This window comes from Callorhinus ursinus, unplaced genomic scaffold, assembly GCF_003265705.2.
Source record: "Callorhinus ursinus isolate GAN/ISIS: 27379988/994484 unplaced genomic scaffold, GSC_fseal_2.0 scaffold59, whole genome shotgun sequence".
In the NCBI taxonomy this organism is placed as follows: Eukaryota; Metazoa; Chordata; class Mammalia; order Carnivora; family Otariidae; genus Callorhinus; species Callorhinus ursinus.
This window is the reverse complement of record NW_027397121.1, coordinates 8,483,183-8,495,857: the sequence shown is the minus strand read 5'-3', so window position 1 is coordinate 8,495,857 and position 12,675 is coordinate 8,483,183. Positions and strand designations below refer to the sequence as shown.

Genomic DNA, 12,675 nt, shown 5'->3' with positions numbered 1-12,675 from the left:
CCCAGATGCCTGGTCTGGGGTGGGACCCCCTTGGTGTTTCCGCTCTCTAAATGCCCATTCTGTGTGGGTTCCTGATTCTCTGTGGGTTCTTTCCTGCAGAGGACAATTCTCTTCCTGTCCCAGCCTAAGCTTGGGGGGCTGAGCCCAGGGCTCCAGTGGTTTGTGCCCCAGCCTCATGGGTGGAATGCGCCTGCCACCCCCAGGCTAGACGAGGGGGCTAAGGGTCAGGGTGGGCATTCGTTGTACCCCTTTTCGACCTTTGTAGGCCACAGTTGGGTGAGGGGCTGGACAATGAGCCTCCTCTTCCTTGAAAGAAGGAATTTTGGTGGAGACAATAGGGCCCTGTCTACTCTCGCATGGGGGGTGGTGGCTGACTCAACTCTGCCCCCCACCCCAGGCCCTAACAAATGTCATCAAGAAACGGGGAAATTTCCCCGTGGTGCCCTGGGCTGTCCCCCTGCCCCCCTTGGCCTTTTGTGACGACTTGCCCTCCTTTCTTTCTTCAGCTGATCTTGCCTCTTCTCCATCACCTGACCCTGCTTTTCTCTGCCAGTTCTGTCTCCCTGCCCCCCACTTCTCCCCCAGTCTGTGTTGGGTTGAGGGGTGTGGCAAGGGCCAGGGGTACCAGTGGTGTTACAGAGCCAGTAGCCTCTGCTGATTTGGGGAGTCCAGAAATAAGGGGCCTCAGAGGGTTGGAAATTTACTTCTAGGGGGCCCTTCGCTGGGGTGGTGGTGAGGGTAGTGGGACTTGGAGCCCACTGAGCGGATCAAGCAGGAACTATGAAGGCTTGTGGGAGGGGGCAAGAATGGGAGGATTTTGTCTGGCCCAGCCCCTCCTCTCCTTCCCAGCCTGCCCAACCCGCCCACCAGTCTGAGCTGCTGCTGCTGAGGCTGGTCTGCTTGAAGTCTCCCGGAGAGAGGGAAAGACAGGTGGGGAGACCATGTCAGTGGGGGAGGAGCCTTAGAATGAGTGTGAGTTGTGTCCGTGTTGGAGGTAGTAGGGATGTATTTAAGGTGCATTTTCTAGGTGCATGGTTTTGGGTGCGAGGGGGTGTAATGGTGAATATCTGAGGCTTCGAAGATAGAAAAATTAAGACAGAAGGGGGCATGTTACAGATAGGAGGGTCCTGGGGGAGAGTTAACTGTGTTGTGCAGAGGGGAGGTGGAGGGAGTGTGTTGGGGTGTGCCCTTGCATGATGCTGCGGGGACCGTGTGCGCTGAACGAAGGGGTCACGTTAAATGTACATGCAGGTGTAGACGATGCTGGTGGCTAGTGCAAGTGTGTACAAATGAACGTGCTGACTCCCTTAGAGGGCACTAGCCGACTGCTCTTGGAGGGGCTGGAGCTGGAGCTTACAGGAGAGGGGAAGGGCCTCCATTAACCTCTTCTTGCCTGCAGCCTGCAGAGTTTGGAGTCAAGGAGAATCATGGGGTCCAGGGATGAGCTGTACACTCTCTTAGGCGGACTCTCGTTCCTCCTGCTACTGATGTCAGTCCAGGGGGCCAAGGGTGGATCCCTTAAAGAGAGGTGATGACAGAGGGGGCGGGGGCAGGTATGAGGTCTTCAGGAAACCGGCTGGGGATGGGACTTCAACAAGTGGCAAAACCATGAAGTTTAGAATGGGGGTGGGGCTGTCACCCCCAGGGAGGGTCGGCCCTCAGTGGAGCCTTGAGGGGAGGGGGATTCCTGGCCCCCAGGGCCTGGCCCACTCAGTGTCTGTCTCTCACCTTCTCCGGCCTGGGTGCAGTCAGGGGGTCTGCTCCAAGCAGATGCTGGTGGTCCCCCTCCACTACAACGAGTCCTACAGCCAACCAGTGTATAAGCCCTACCTGACTGTGTGCAATGGAAGGCGCATCTGCAGCACCTACAGGTGAGGGTTAGGGAGCCTGGACTCTGCAAGTCTTTCAAGAAGAACTTCAAGAACCCAGACCAAAGCCCATAAACCAACGTTCAGAGCCAGGCCTGTATTCTAGGACCACATACCGAGTGGCGTGGAGGGAGGTGAGGAGGGAGGTGCAGCAGACCCACGTTGTGTGCTGCCAGGGCTGGAAGAAGCGGCATCCGGGGGCGCTCACCTGTGATGAAGGTGAGACTGGGTCTTCCCAGGCCTGGGGACGGGGCGCGCTGCAGAGCTGGGGAGGCTGGCTGTTGGTCCTGTTTTGAACCGCCCTCCTGCACCCACAGCCATCTGCGCCAAGCCCTGTCTGAACCGAGGCGTCTGTGTCAGGCCAGAGCAGTGCGAGTGCGCCCCGGGCTGGGGTGGGAAGCACTGTCACGTGGGTGAGTGGCCCCCCCCCCCCCACCCCCTCCCCCCCCCCCCCCCCCCCCGGCCCCCACCACCCTCGGGGAACCAGCTCGCCCCCACCCTTTAGCCCTCTCCTCTTTCCCTTAACTAGACGTGGATGAATGTAGGACTGGTGTCACCCTCTGCTCGCACCATTGCATCAACACGGCAGGCAGCTTCACCTGCCGCTGTCCCCGAGGTCTGGTGTTGGGCCCAGATGGGCGCACCTGCACAGAGGGCACCCTGGAGCCCCCAACCGGTGCCAGCGTCCTCAGCGTGGCGGGTGAGTGGGAGTATGGGTGGCAGCGAGGGCCTGGGCTCGACTAGGCAGTGGGTGACACTCTTTTGTCTCAGTTCGGGAAGCAGAACAGGAGCGCGTCTTGAGGCGGGAGATCCGGGAGCTGCGAGCGCGCCTAGAGCGGCTGGAGCACGTGAGTGGAGATGGGGGCCAAGCCCTCCCGGCAGGGTGTGTCCCACCCCAACACTCCTGAGGTGTCTCTTCCTTTGTAGTGGGCTGGTCAGGCCGGGGCCTGGGTCCGAGCTGTGCTGCCCATGCCACCGGAAGAGCTACAGCCGGAAAAGGTGGCAGAGCTATGGGGCCGCAGTGACAGGATCGAGTCTCTCAGCGACCAGGTGCTGCTGCTGGAGGAGAGGCTAGGCGCCTGTGAGTGAGTCCTCCTGCCCCTCTCTGCTTGAACCCTCATCGCCCAATAGCTGCCCCCAGCTCTCCGAGACACCTTTCCCTAGATTGCTTTTCTCTTTTCCCCAAGCCCTTCCCCAACACTTCAGTCTTCCCATACTGTCCCTAGATATCCACACTTCACCCATTTTTCTGGTGCCCTGTCCCCAGTCCACTTATTGTTGGGTGAGAGTCTCTCCAGTGCCCTGGTAGCCCCAGAAGTCTACAGCCAATGTGTCTGCTTGCTTCCTTGTCATTCACCAGGCTCCTGTGAGGACAACAGCCTGGGCCCAGGCCTCAATGGGCCAAAAAGGAACCTCTCCAGAGCTCCGGTCCCCTAATTTATACAGAAACTGGCCCTGCTAATCCTGTGGGATCGGCCAGGTGGGGAAGTGCAGATAAGGTTATCTGCCACTAAGGAGCAATGAGTGATGGAAACTTCTAAGAGCTGAAGGAAGGGGGGGGAAGATGGGTGCCTTAGGCCCACCCGAGTCTTCTGGCTGGGGCAGGTTGCCTGGGCGAGAACTACTTTAATGCCTTCACAAATGCAGCCAGAAAGTGCCCAGATCTCTCTCTCTCTCAGTCTTTATTCTCGGTTTCTTGCTGTTATTCAGATAATTAATAAAAACCAACCACGCAAAACTGGGTCCCGCCCTCTCCTTTTGCTCCCAACCCACCTCCCCAGTTTGTGGGCACAGGTCTGGGGTGGGAGGCAGGAGTGGTTAATGCCACAGGGAGGAAATGAAAACTGGCTCAGAGAGGGGAAGCCTCAAAAGAAAGAGAAATAAATTAAAAGCCCTCCCATCCTGTCCAGCCAGGGTTCAGTTCCTTTCCCCAATTCCCCAGGGAGCAGAAGTGATGCAGCACCTGATGTCTGCCTCTTCCCTTGTGTGTGGTTAGAATGGTACAGCAGGGCTGCAGGGGGCTGGATTGGGGCCCGGACCACTGAAGAACCGTACCACAGGGACAGGGGGAAGCAGAAATGTGGAGACCAAACTGGCATCTAGGAGTATGCCCACCCCTGGGCACCTGGGTATGGGCAGGATGAGACAGACCTCTGAGTGAGAAGAGTCCAGCCTCCACTGACAGGCTCCATGGGAGGGAGTGTGAGGGTGCTGAAGAGTGTTCCCAGGATAAGCCAGGAATGTTTCAGGCCTTGCTTCCAGCCACAGTGTGAGGAGTCCTCACAAATGGATAAGTCCACTGAATCCATGGACTTGTGGGAGGGTATTGTTCCACAGAATGGATGAGTCCACTGGCCAATGTGGGGTGGAGAGGGAGCGGTCACAAAGGAGGAGGGTCCACCGGGGGAAGGATGGCGTGTTCCCGCCCTCGTGTGGGTGAGCCACTGGAGATGAGGGGGGAGGCAACCGTCCCACAGACAACATGGCACAGGAGGTGGGTGGGGGTCAGAGTGGAGACTGCACCGAGGCAAGAGAGTCCGTGGGGGAGGGCTGGGAGGGGGCAAGGAGCGGTGCCGTATCCACATTCACTTCAGAAGTTGGAGACTCCCAAGAGGAGAACAGTGGGGAGAGGAGAAACAAGGGAGTGGATCAGGGCGCACTGGGCGGGCAGGTGTGGGAGGGAGGTGGGGGGGGATGGGAGGGGAGTTCAGAGCCGGGCCTCGCCCACCCCTCCAGACTTCTTCAGATAGTCACCACCGCCCCGGCCATCAGTGGAGATTTCCCGGAAAACGGTGAGCATGGAGTGTCGGACTCTGTCAGCCAGAGCTGGGACGTCATCTGGTGTCAGCCCTTCTGTGGGTACCGGGGGCAGCACCCGTACCTGACATCGCCCTGGGAGGGGGTGAGCACCATCATGGCCCGTCGACTTGGGCCTTTGCCCGCAGGTGGGGCACAGTTTCTGAGCTCTCCTGCTCCTCCCTCCCCAACCCTTCAGTTCTCTTCTCCCTACCCCGGACAACTGGCCCTGTGCTTGCCAGCTGCCACCTGGTCCGAGGCCCTCCTGCGCAAAGCCTTCCCCACGTGCCCAGTCCAGACACCTCCTCAGCACCCTTTCAGCCTCCATCGTCTCAGCTTAGCCTTTACTGCCAAGTGTTACTACAGCCTTGTGCACACAGGCCTTCTCTCTCCCACTGGACATAACGGCCCCTCCTGGAGGGACCGCGCGTTACCCGTGTAGCAGGGTATGGTGGGTGCTTAATAAATATTTATTGGTTGATGTGCGGTCACACTGGATGATCCTTTGGACATCTCAGTTCTGACACCGACCCATCCTCCTCCCTGGTGGGGCCAATCCCTCTAACCTCTCTCATCCATGGCCTTTCCGGCCACCCCCAGCCCCAGGTCTACTCAGAGCCCTCACCGGAAGTGAAGCGGCGCTCCTTCTTGCAATAGAAGTCTTGATAGGAGGACATGACTATGGGGACAATGGGAACCTGGGGGAAGGGAAAAGCAAACAGACCACAGTTCCCTTCCAAGGCCCTATGACAAGCCTCTGCCAAGAAAGGATGGTGGAAGCTGGGGGGCTCAGGAGCAGAAGGGGAAGTAGTCGTTACCTGGGCTTGTACTGCAAGGTGGAAGGCGCCACGTTTGAAGGGCAGCATGGAGCCATTGTGGTTTCTCGTGCCCTCAGGAAAAACCCAGACCCGCACCTGGGGAACCACACACAGAGGGGTCAGAATATGGTTGTGACGCTGTAATGGGACCTCTGAGGCCCGCTGGCCCTGCATCTCAGTTTATTTACAACTGCTCTACTCCACAATGCCCCGACCCTCCTTTTCCACAGGGTGACTCACGTCCTGGGTGAGCAGGGTCTGGGCGACTTCAGACATGACACTGATGGCATCCCCTGTGCGCTTCCTGTCGATGAAGATGACTCCTGCCAGCCAGCATGCTAGCCCAGCAGAGCCAGCCCACAGCAGCTCACGCTTGGCAATGGGCACACAGCGGCCTGGCAGTACCTCCATCATCCCTAGGGCAAAGGTGGGGTGGGTGAAGGGTGAAGGCCAAAGGAGGCAATGTCAGGGTAAGTGGGGCATTGGCCACACTACTAAGGACTGGAGATAAAGGAAAAGGGAGACTGAGGGGAGGAAGAGGTGATTAAACATATATTAGCCCGCCTATGTGGGTGAGAAGGCCTGGGGGGGGGGGCGGGAAGGGGAGAAGGGAGCCAGGGGGCAAAGTTGAGATGAGGGGGAGGTGAGGACCCCTAGAGGAGGAGTTTCTGGGGAAGGAGGAAGGGCATGGAAGGGGTGGAGGGGAGGTGTGCCCTACAAGGGATCTCACCAAGCAGGTCCAGCGAGCTCTGGTGGTTGGAGACCACAACGTAGGGCTGGGAGGGAGGGAAGTGGTGAGCCCCGCGCACCTCCACTCGGATCCCATATAGGTATTTGATGTGCAGCAGCATCAAGCGCAAGATCCTGTGGGGTCATGGCAAGGGGTTCCAGCAGGACCCACCGCGGTCCGTCAGCAGGCCTCCGTTCCCCCATCCCGCTGTCTTTCCAGGCATCTTTGCAGTCTTCTGGACTTCCTTGCCCCTGGGCTTTCTCTGCTTTCCCTACACACCCCACATCCTCCCCATCCACTGCTCACTTCTGACTCGGAGGTTCTCTCATCACCCAACGCCACCCCCCCGCCCCCGCCGGCCCTCACTTCATGTTCTCGACGTTTCGCCCTCGCACGGCGCACACGGGGATGGCGAGCACAGCCAGGAAGAGGATCCAGCCGTTGTAGAAGGCCATCTTGAAGAAGTATTTGGCACTGGGGCTGCAGAACCACAGGGCGGGCAGCAGGAGGGGCAGCAGCAGGAGGAGGAGCAGCGGCACGGTCCACACCCCTGGCCACAGCTCCATTCTGGCCGCCTGCAGGGGACAGGGAAAGGGACAGTGGGCCTGGCTCCTGGGGAGGGGCGAGAGGGGCGGGCAGGGCACAGAAGCTATGCGGACAAGGGCCAGAGACACAGGGTGGGGTCAGGGCTCCCAGCAAAACCTGCCCAGGAAGCCTCTCCGGGATGGGGGTGCGGGGGGCTGGGAGCTCAGGACTGCTCTCCCACCCTTCTCCTGGAAGGCTCCAGAAACATTCACAAAGACAAGAGACATGAGACGCGGCCATCCACAACTCAGACACACGATAAGAGGACAGTAGTAACCGCAATAGCTAACACTTGAAGCTGGTAAGGTCTTAGGACTGACTGTCTAGTGCGGTAGCCACCAGCTACATATGGCTACTGAGCACTTGAAATGTGGCCTAGTTTGAACTGAGATGTGCTGGAAGTGTAAGATACACATTAGATTTCAAAGACTTTGAATAAAAAAACAATGTAAAATAGCCCACTAATAATCTTTTATATTGATTACATTTTGAAATCTTAACCTTTCAGAATACTGGCTTCGATAGAACATATTATTAAAATTAAATTCATCTTGTTACTTTTTACCTTTTTTGATGTATCTACCAGAAAATTAAAAATTACAGGTGGCTTGCATTATATTTCTGTTGGGTTAGGGCTGATCTACAGACTATGTTAAACCCTTAAATACGAACCACACAATTTACATTTTATAGGAGATAGGCCCAGAGAGGTTAAATAACTTACCTGAGGTGACAGGGTTCCTAAGAAGCACTTCCTCGTTTAAACCTAAGCAGCTTGTATTCCTAACCACAGTTACGCTGCTCCCGTATATATACACAAAGGTGTACACACAGCAGATACAGTTAAGGGACAGAACACCCACAGACATTCTCAAGAGCACACTGGCTAGAATAAAGGCTCTGTCACTAATGCAAACACAAACCCACACAGTCATACAAAGACTGACCTGCTCACACCAGAAGGCAAACTTAAAATCTCGCCCAGTAACAGATGAAGGAATGTGTAGTAAATGCATAACCAGAAAAACCCTTCTCCCCCAAGGTAGCCACCCCCACCCCCCTTCCCATTCCCAGATAAACCCACGGACATACCAGGAGTAGCTACCATCTATCAATCCTGCCTCCACAGGCAGGCAAACAAATCCTTTCTGCCCCCTTCCCCCCCTTCCAGGGATACTGCAGGCTACCTGGTCAGGCAGACACAATACATAAGGCCTGACCAAGTGAAAAAAAAAAAAGAGGGCAGAGAGTAAAAGAGACATCACACCACCTGCCCGGGGAGAGGAAAGAGTTCAGGAGGAAGAGGTGCAGGCAGGCGCACAGAACCTGCCTTCTAGGTTCTTCCTCCTTCCTCCACTCTGCCCCACTGTTGGCGGCAGGGTCAAAAGTCACAAAATGGTGTTCAGGGAATACCTGTCACTCCCAGCAAGGCTACAGGCACTCCCTTCCAATGACAGGAAGGTCTGTGTTCAAAGGTAAGTCCGTTGCCGATCAGTAAAGGTTAATAAATAGGCACTAGAGAAACAGTCGTCCACATGGCAACCACAGAGATCTTTCTGTGACACAAATCTGAGCATTTCCCCGTCTTGTCTACAGGCCCTTTAGACAAGTTGACTTCTGCTTCCATCTTCGGCCACACCCCCACAAAAGCCTTTTTTGCGCCAACTCCAGTTCCTCAGACACACCACAATCTTTCATGCTTCTGTGCTGTGAACAGGCTGGAATGCCCTTCTGCCTCTTCATTTGCCTCACACAGCTCAGCCTCACGCTTTGGAAGCTTTCTTGAACCCCACCTGGCCTGAGTTTTCATTACACTTTTACCTTGATCACTGGTTCTCAAAGTGTAGAGATGCATATTCTTGGACCTCACCCCAGATCTCCTGAATCAGAAATTCTGGGCCTTGGGCCCAACAATCTGTATTTTAACAAGCCCTCCAAGTGAGTCTGGTGTGCACACAAGTCTGAGAACCACTGATTTTGACACCACAGTGTATGTAACTGCTCACTGGCATTTCTGTTCCTTCCCCAGTCTGTAAGTGGCTTGAGGGTAGGAACTCCCAATACCCAGGATAGAAGGAGGCAGAGAGGGGGCTCAATAAACATCTGTGGAACAGATTATAAGGCTGAACACATAACCACACAGCCATAATTAATGACAGAGATGATCAGGAATCAAATAGCTACACTCTTGAGGACTATTAACTGTGAAAAGATAAGTCACCAGAAAACAATGAACATAAGAAGCCTAACAGTAAATCTACTCTGAATATGCACATACAATATCCGGTCACATTGAAGGGAAAGCACCAACAATCAAGATAGCGCATCCCATCTCACACAGAAGAGAAACATACAGAATGGGGATTAACATGCCACAGGGGAGAGATGCTGCTGTCATCAAATACATGCCAACAGTGCAAAAAGCGTGGGGAACAGATAATGTGCACAGCAGGGCTGACCCTGTGGCATGCACTGAGCTCCACGCAGACAGGCTGTCCATAGTCACTGGAAAGAGAAAGTATGTGAAGAGACACAGGCCAGGCCAGGAAGGTCAGCAAGGTAAGGCATATGGGGATGGTTCTCTGGGGACATGAAGGCCCCGTCACCTTTTTCTCTAATACACGACATTAAGTGACCCTCTCCGGAGCAGAAATGTCCAAGGATTGATAATTAGTACCACGGAGTGCCAAATGGGTTAATGTGAATATGACTCACAAAAATATACTGCCAATAAAATTATGAAATAAATAGTATGTGTAACCAGAAGCACAGATGCTGTGGACATGTCACATCAGCATAAACATGATAAATATGTAAAGGAGCACAGCACACATAGGTGTGGTGTGAACCCTGACTGGGAAAACACATGCAGCACACAGGTCAACCTGATCACAACAGGAGTGTGCACTAGTCAACTAAACCACAGGATCTCACACACGAAGACTTACTGCATATGACAGGATTGTGGACATAATATATGATATATGAACCAAAACCAGTAAGGGATAATCTTTACATGCAAAAGTAAACATGCAAAAGCATAAAATGTGCAAGAAACATGAAACCACATAATGGATGCAATATATAAAAACTCACACATTTGAACAATGTAAAGACTGGACAAGATAGGAGAATGGGCAATTCTGATGGAAAATAACACATCATTTCTCCACAATCCATGGATAGCATAGGGAGAAGCTAGCCGCACATAAGCCATTAAACATGTCAAAGGCACACAGACTCAATGTAGAAAACATGGCCCCCCACAAAGCATCTGTGTGTCAGTAAGGATCTAGCCCAGTGTGGATGGCCACTGAGAAAGGTCCCGTGCCTAGATGGAAACAGAGGTGTCTGAGGGGATTCCTAGGAAGCAAATTCTGCTGGGGGAAGGAGGGCAATAAACCTCCTTCTCCCGGCCACAACCCCCTAAGAGTCATGTGGGGCCAAAGGGCAGGAAAAGGAATTGGGGACGGTGTCAGGAATTCCCTCTTCAGGACTCTCTGTCCACACCCCCATCCCAAATTCACAGGGTCTCCGGGTCTCTCCTCCCTCTGTGTCTCTTCCATCCTTCCTCCCTCTCAGGGCCCCTCTCCTTTCCCCAGCAACCCTCTCCCCAGTCCACCTCCCAGACCCAATCTCTCCCCCATCCCCTCCTCCAAGTCCCTCTCAGCACCCTCCTCCCACTTCCTCCCATCCCTTTCCCGCCCCCACCTCAGTGGGGTGGGGGGCCCGGGGGGCTGGCCCCCTCCCCAGCCAGGCTGCGGCAGCGGTGGTGGCGGGTGGCTGTGTCTCTGCCTCGGTCGGGGTGTCGGTGCCAAGGGGGCGACAGGATTTGGGGGTGTCCTAGCCCCGGCCGATGGAGGGGAGGTGAGAGTGGGAGGCTGGGCCCATTGCAGTAGGAATGGTGGGGGGGTTGTCCCCCCAGCTCCCTCCCTCCCTTCCTTCCTGCTGTCTCTCTGAGGGCTGGGGCTGCTGTTGCCGCTATCCCCCCCACCCCTCCGCACGCCTGCTGGTTTCCGGGGCTGGCCAGGAAGTAGGGGGCGGTGACGGGCGGCCCGTTTTGCCAATCGCCTCCCAGAAACGCAGGCATCTCCCCCCGCAGCGACCAGTCTCCTCTTGGTAGCTCCGCCCCGCGAGAGCTCCGCTGGGCTCTGCCTGGGTCTCTGGCCTTCTCTGGCTCCAGCTGCGTCTTTTTTTCCTCCAACTCCCTTTCAGTACACATGGCTTGTGTATCCCTTGGTGCTGTATTCCTTCCTTGGCCCATTCCTTCTTCATCAGCTCTCCTCTTCCCGGAAATTTCACTTGGTTTCTTCCATTCTCCTTAACTCCCTTATCTGCTGTTTATTCCCTCCAACTCTTCTCCAAATACCTCTTTCCTGTCCCCCATTCAATTCCAGATATTTTCAAGCACCTACTATATGCCAGGCACTGAGTTCTCCACCTGTCGTCGTCTTTCCAGGGCTCCATCTCCCTGACCCTCCAGCTCTCGCTGGTTCTCTATGACTTTTGCCCTCCCCCTACCCCGTAGTCCAGCTCCCTCCTTCAACCCCCTCAGGTCTTTAAAGTGAAGGGATACTCTCAGACCGTCTCCCTGCCGCTGTCCTCCCACGCTCTTTATTTAACCTCAGTACTTTTGCTTTTCTAGTTCCTTCCTATCGGTCTTCTTAGTCATTAAAGCTGAGACAGTCCCTCTCCCCAACACAGAATCTGAGCGCATCTTTTCCAATAGAAACTGGGCATTAGGTTGCTTTTAAAAAAAAAATTAAAGAAAAAACGCTAGGTTACTCTGGGATGCGCATGCCTCGTTAATTCTGTAGTCCTGTATCTCTTCCCTCTCCAGTCCCTGATCTCTTCCCCATACTTCCATTATCCCTCTACCGGGATCATTCCGTCACTCCTCTCCTTGGTTTCCACCTCTTCCTCACTAACTTTTCTCCTAAACCTGTACAGGGATCCTGTACCTTCACCTCCCGCTCCCTCCTCTAGGCAACTCCCAACCTCTCACCTTTCCTCACTTGAGTCACGTGGGACCTTTTATCTGGGTGTTGAACTGCCCTCAGCCTCTGTCTGTCCCCGCTGCCAGACACACCTCCGCCCTGCTTGAGTTTACACGCCCTGAAGTAGAGGATGTAAAGAACACTGGTAGTGGGAGGACTGTTACCTAGTTCTGCTCCTTGGGCCACAGTGAGGATCACTGACTGTAGAAAAGGCCCAAACTCGTACAAAAAACCCCAAGCTCTGGCTTGCCCAAGTCCCAGGGGTCCAACCCAGGAGGAAGACCCCAGTTCTGCGGGACACGCTACAGGACGGAAGGGGCGGGCCTGACCCCATTCCACCGCGCGTCGCCCAAAAAGGGGCGGGCCTTAGCCCCCTCGGCACCTACTCACAAAGGGGTGGAACTAGGTCTTTCCTGCTTTTAAGGTTTAAAACGGAGTCGAGATCAACTCTGTCATACTGTGTCACGTTAAAAAGGTGCGAGCCTTTAGTTCTGTTCTGCAAATCACCTAAGGAGGAGCGGGCTGAGTTCCCCAGCCGAGGGAGATGGGTTAACACCAGCGCCGCAGATCGATACTCGCACCATCCAAACGTCGAGCTGATCCCAGTTCTGCTCCCTTCTTCACCAAAAGGGAGGGGCGAACCCAAGTTCTGCTCTCTACGTCACCGAAGGAGGCCGGAGCCATTTTGAACCCTGTGACCCTAGTATTTGCTCTCTTGCCGAGCTCTTCGCCGTCTTTTCCGATCTCGGCCAATCAGGGGTGAAAGAAACTGCCCAATCAGCCTAGAGAGACCACAGCCGGAGGACCCGGATGAGGCCGAGCCAAGGCCTTTGAACCCCAAACCCCGCCAATCGTAGAGCAGTCACCATGGCGACAAGACA

General features: G+C 55.0%; 2 protein-coding genes across 10 annotated transcripts; one reads left to right on the top strand and one right to left on the bottom strand.

The window, feature by feature from the left end:
• The first annotated feature begins 48 nt into the window (after positions 1-48).
• Positions 49-3,606, top strand: EGFL8 (EGF like domain multiple 8). 3 transcript variants are annotated; one of them, XM_073884990.1, is made up of 9 exons: positions 49-930; positions 1,400-1,528; positions 1,749-1,871; positions 1,975-2,087; positions 2,186-2,281; positions 2,398-2,568; positions 2,640-2,716; positions 2,796-2,949; positions 3,229-3,606. In XM_073884990.1, the coding sequence occupies exons 2-9, from the start codon at positions 1,428-1,430 to the stop codon at positions 3,303-3,305; spliced, it is 912 nt and encodes a 303-aa protein (XP_073741091.1). In that variant the 5' UTR covers positions 49-930; positions 1,400-1,427; the 3' UTR covers positions 3,306-3,606. The 3 variants fall into 3 exon arrangements, with proteins under 3 accessions (XP_073741091.1, XP_025718123.1, XP_073741092.1); XM_025862338.2 differs by having other exon boundaries at positions 49-1,871; XM_073884991.1 differs by lacking the exon at positions 2,186-2,281 and having other exon boundaries at positions 49-1,871.
• Positions 3,532-12,512, bottom strand: AGPAT1 (1-acylglycerol-3-phosphate O-acyltransferase 1). 7 transcript variants are annotated; one of them, XM_025862345.2, is made up of 7 exons: positions 12,302-12,512; positions 6,579-6,787; positions 6,213-6,346; positions 5,723-5,898; positions 5,483-5,578; positions 5,290-5,362; positions 3,532-4,760 (listed from the first exon to the last, which is right to left on the bottom strand). In XM_025862345.2, the coding sequence occupies exons 2-7, from the start codon at positions 6,776-6,778 to the stop codon at positions 4,576-4,578; spliced, it is 864 nt and encodes a 287-aa protein (XP_025718130.2). In that variant the 5' UTR covers positions 6,779-6,787; positions 12,302-12,512; the 3' UTR covers positions 3,532-4,575. The 7 variants fall into 7 exon arrangements, with proteins under 7 accessions (XP_025718130.2, XP_073741096.1, XP_025718128.2 ...); XM_073884995.1 differs by lacking the exon at positions 12,302-12,512 and adding an exon at positions 11,959-12,096; XM_025862343.2 differs by lacking the exon at positions 12,302-12,512 and adding an exon at positions 11,803-11,912.
• Between the last annotated feature and the right edge of the window lie 163 nt (positions 12,513-12,675).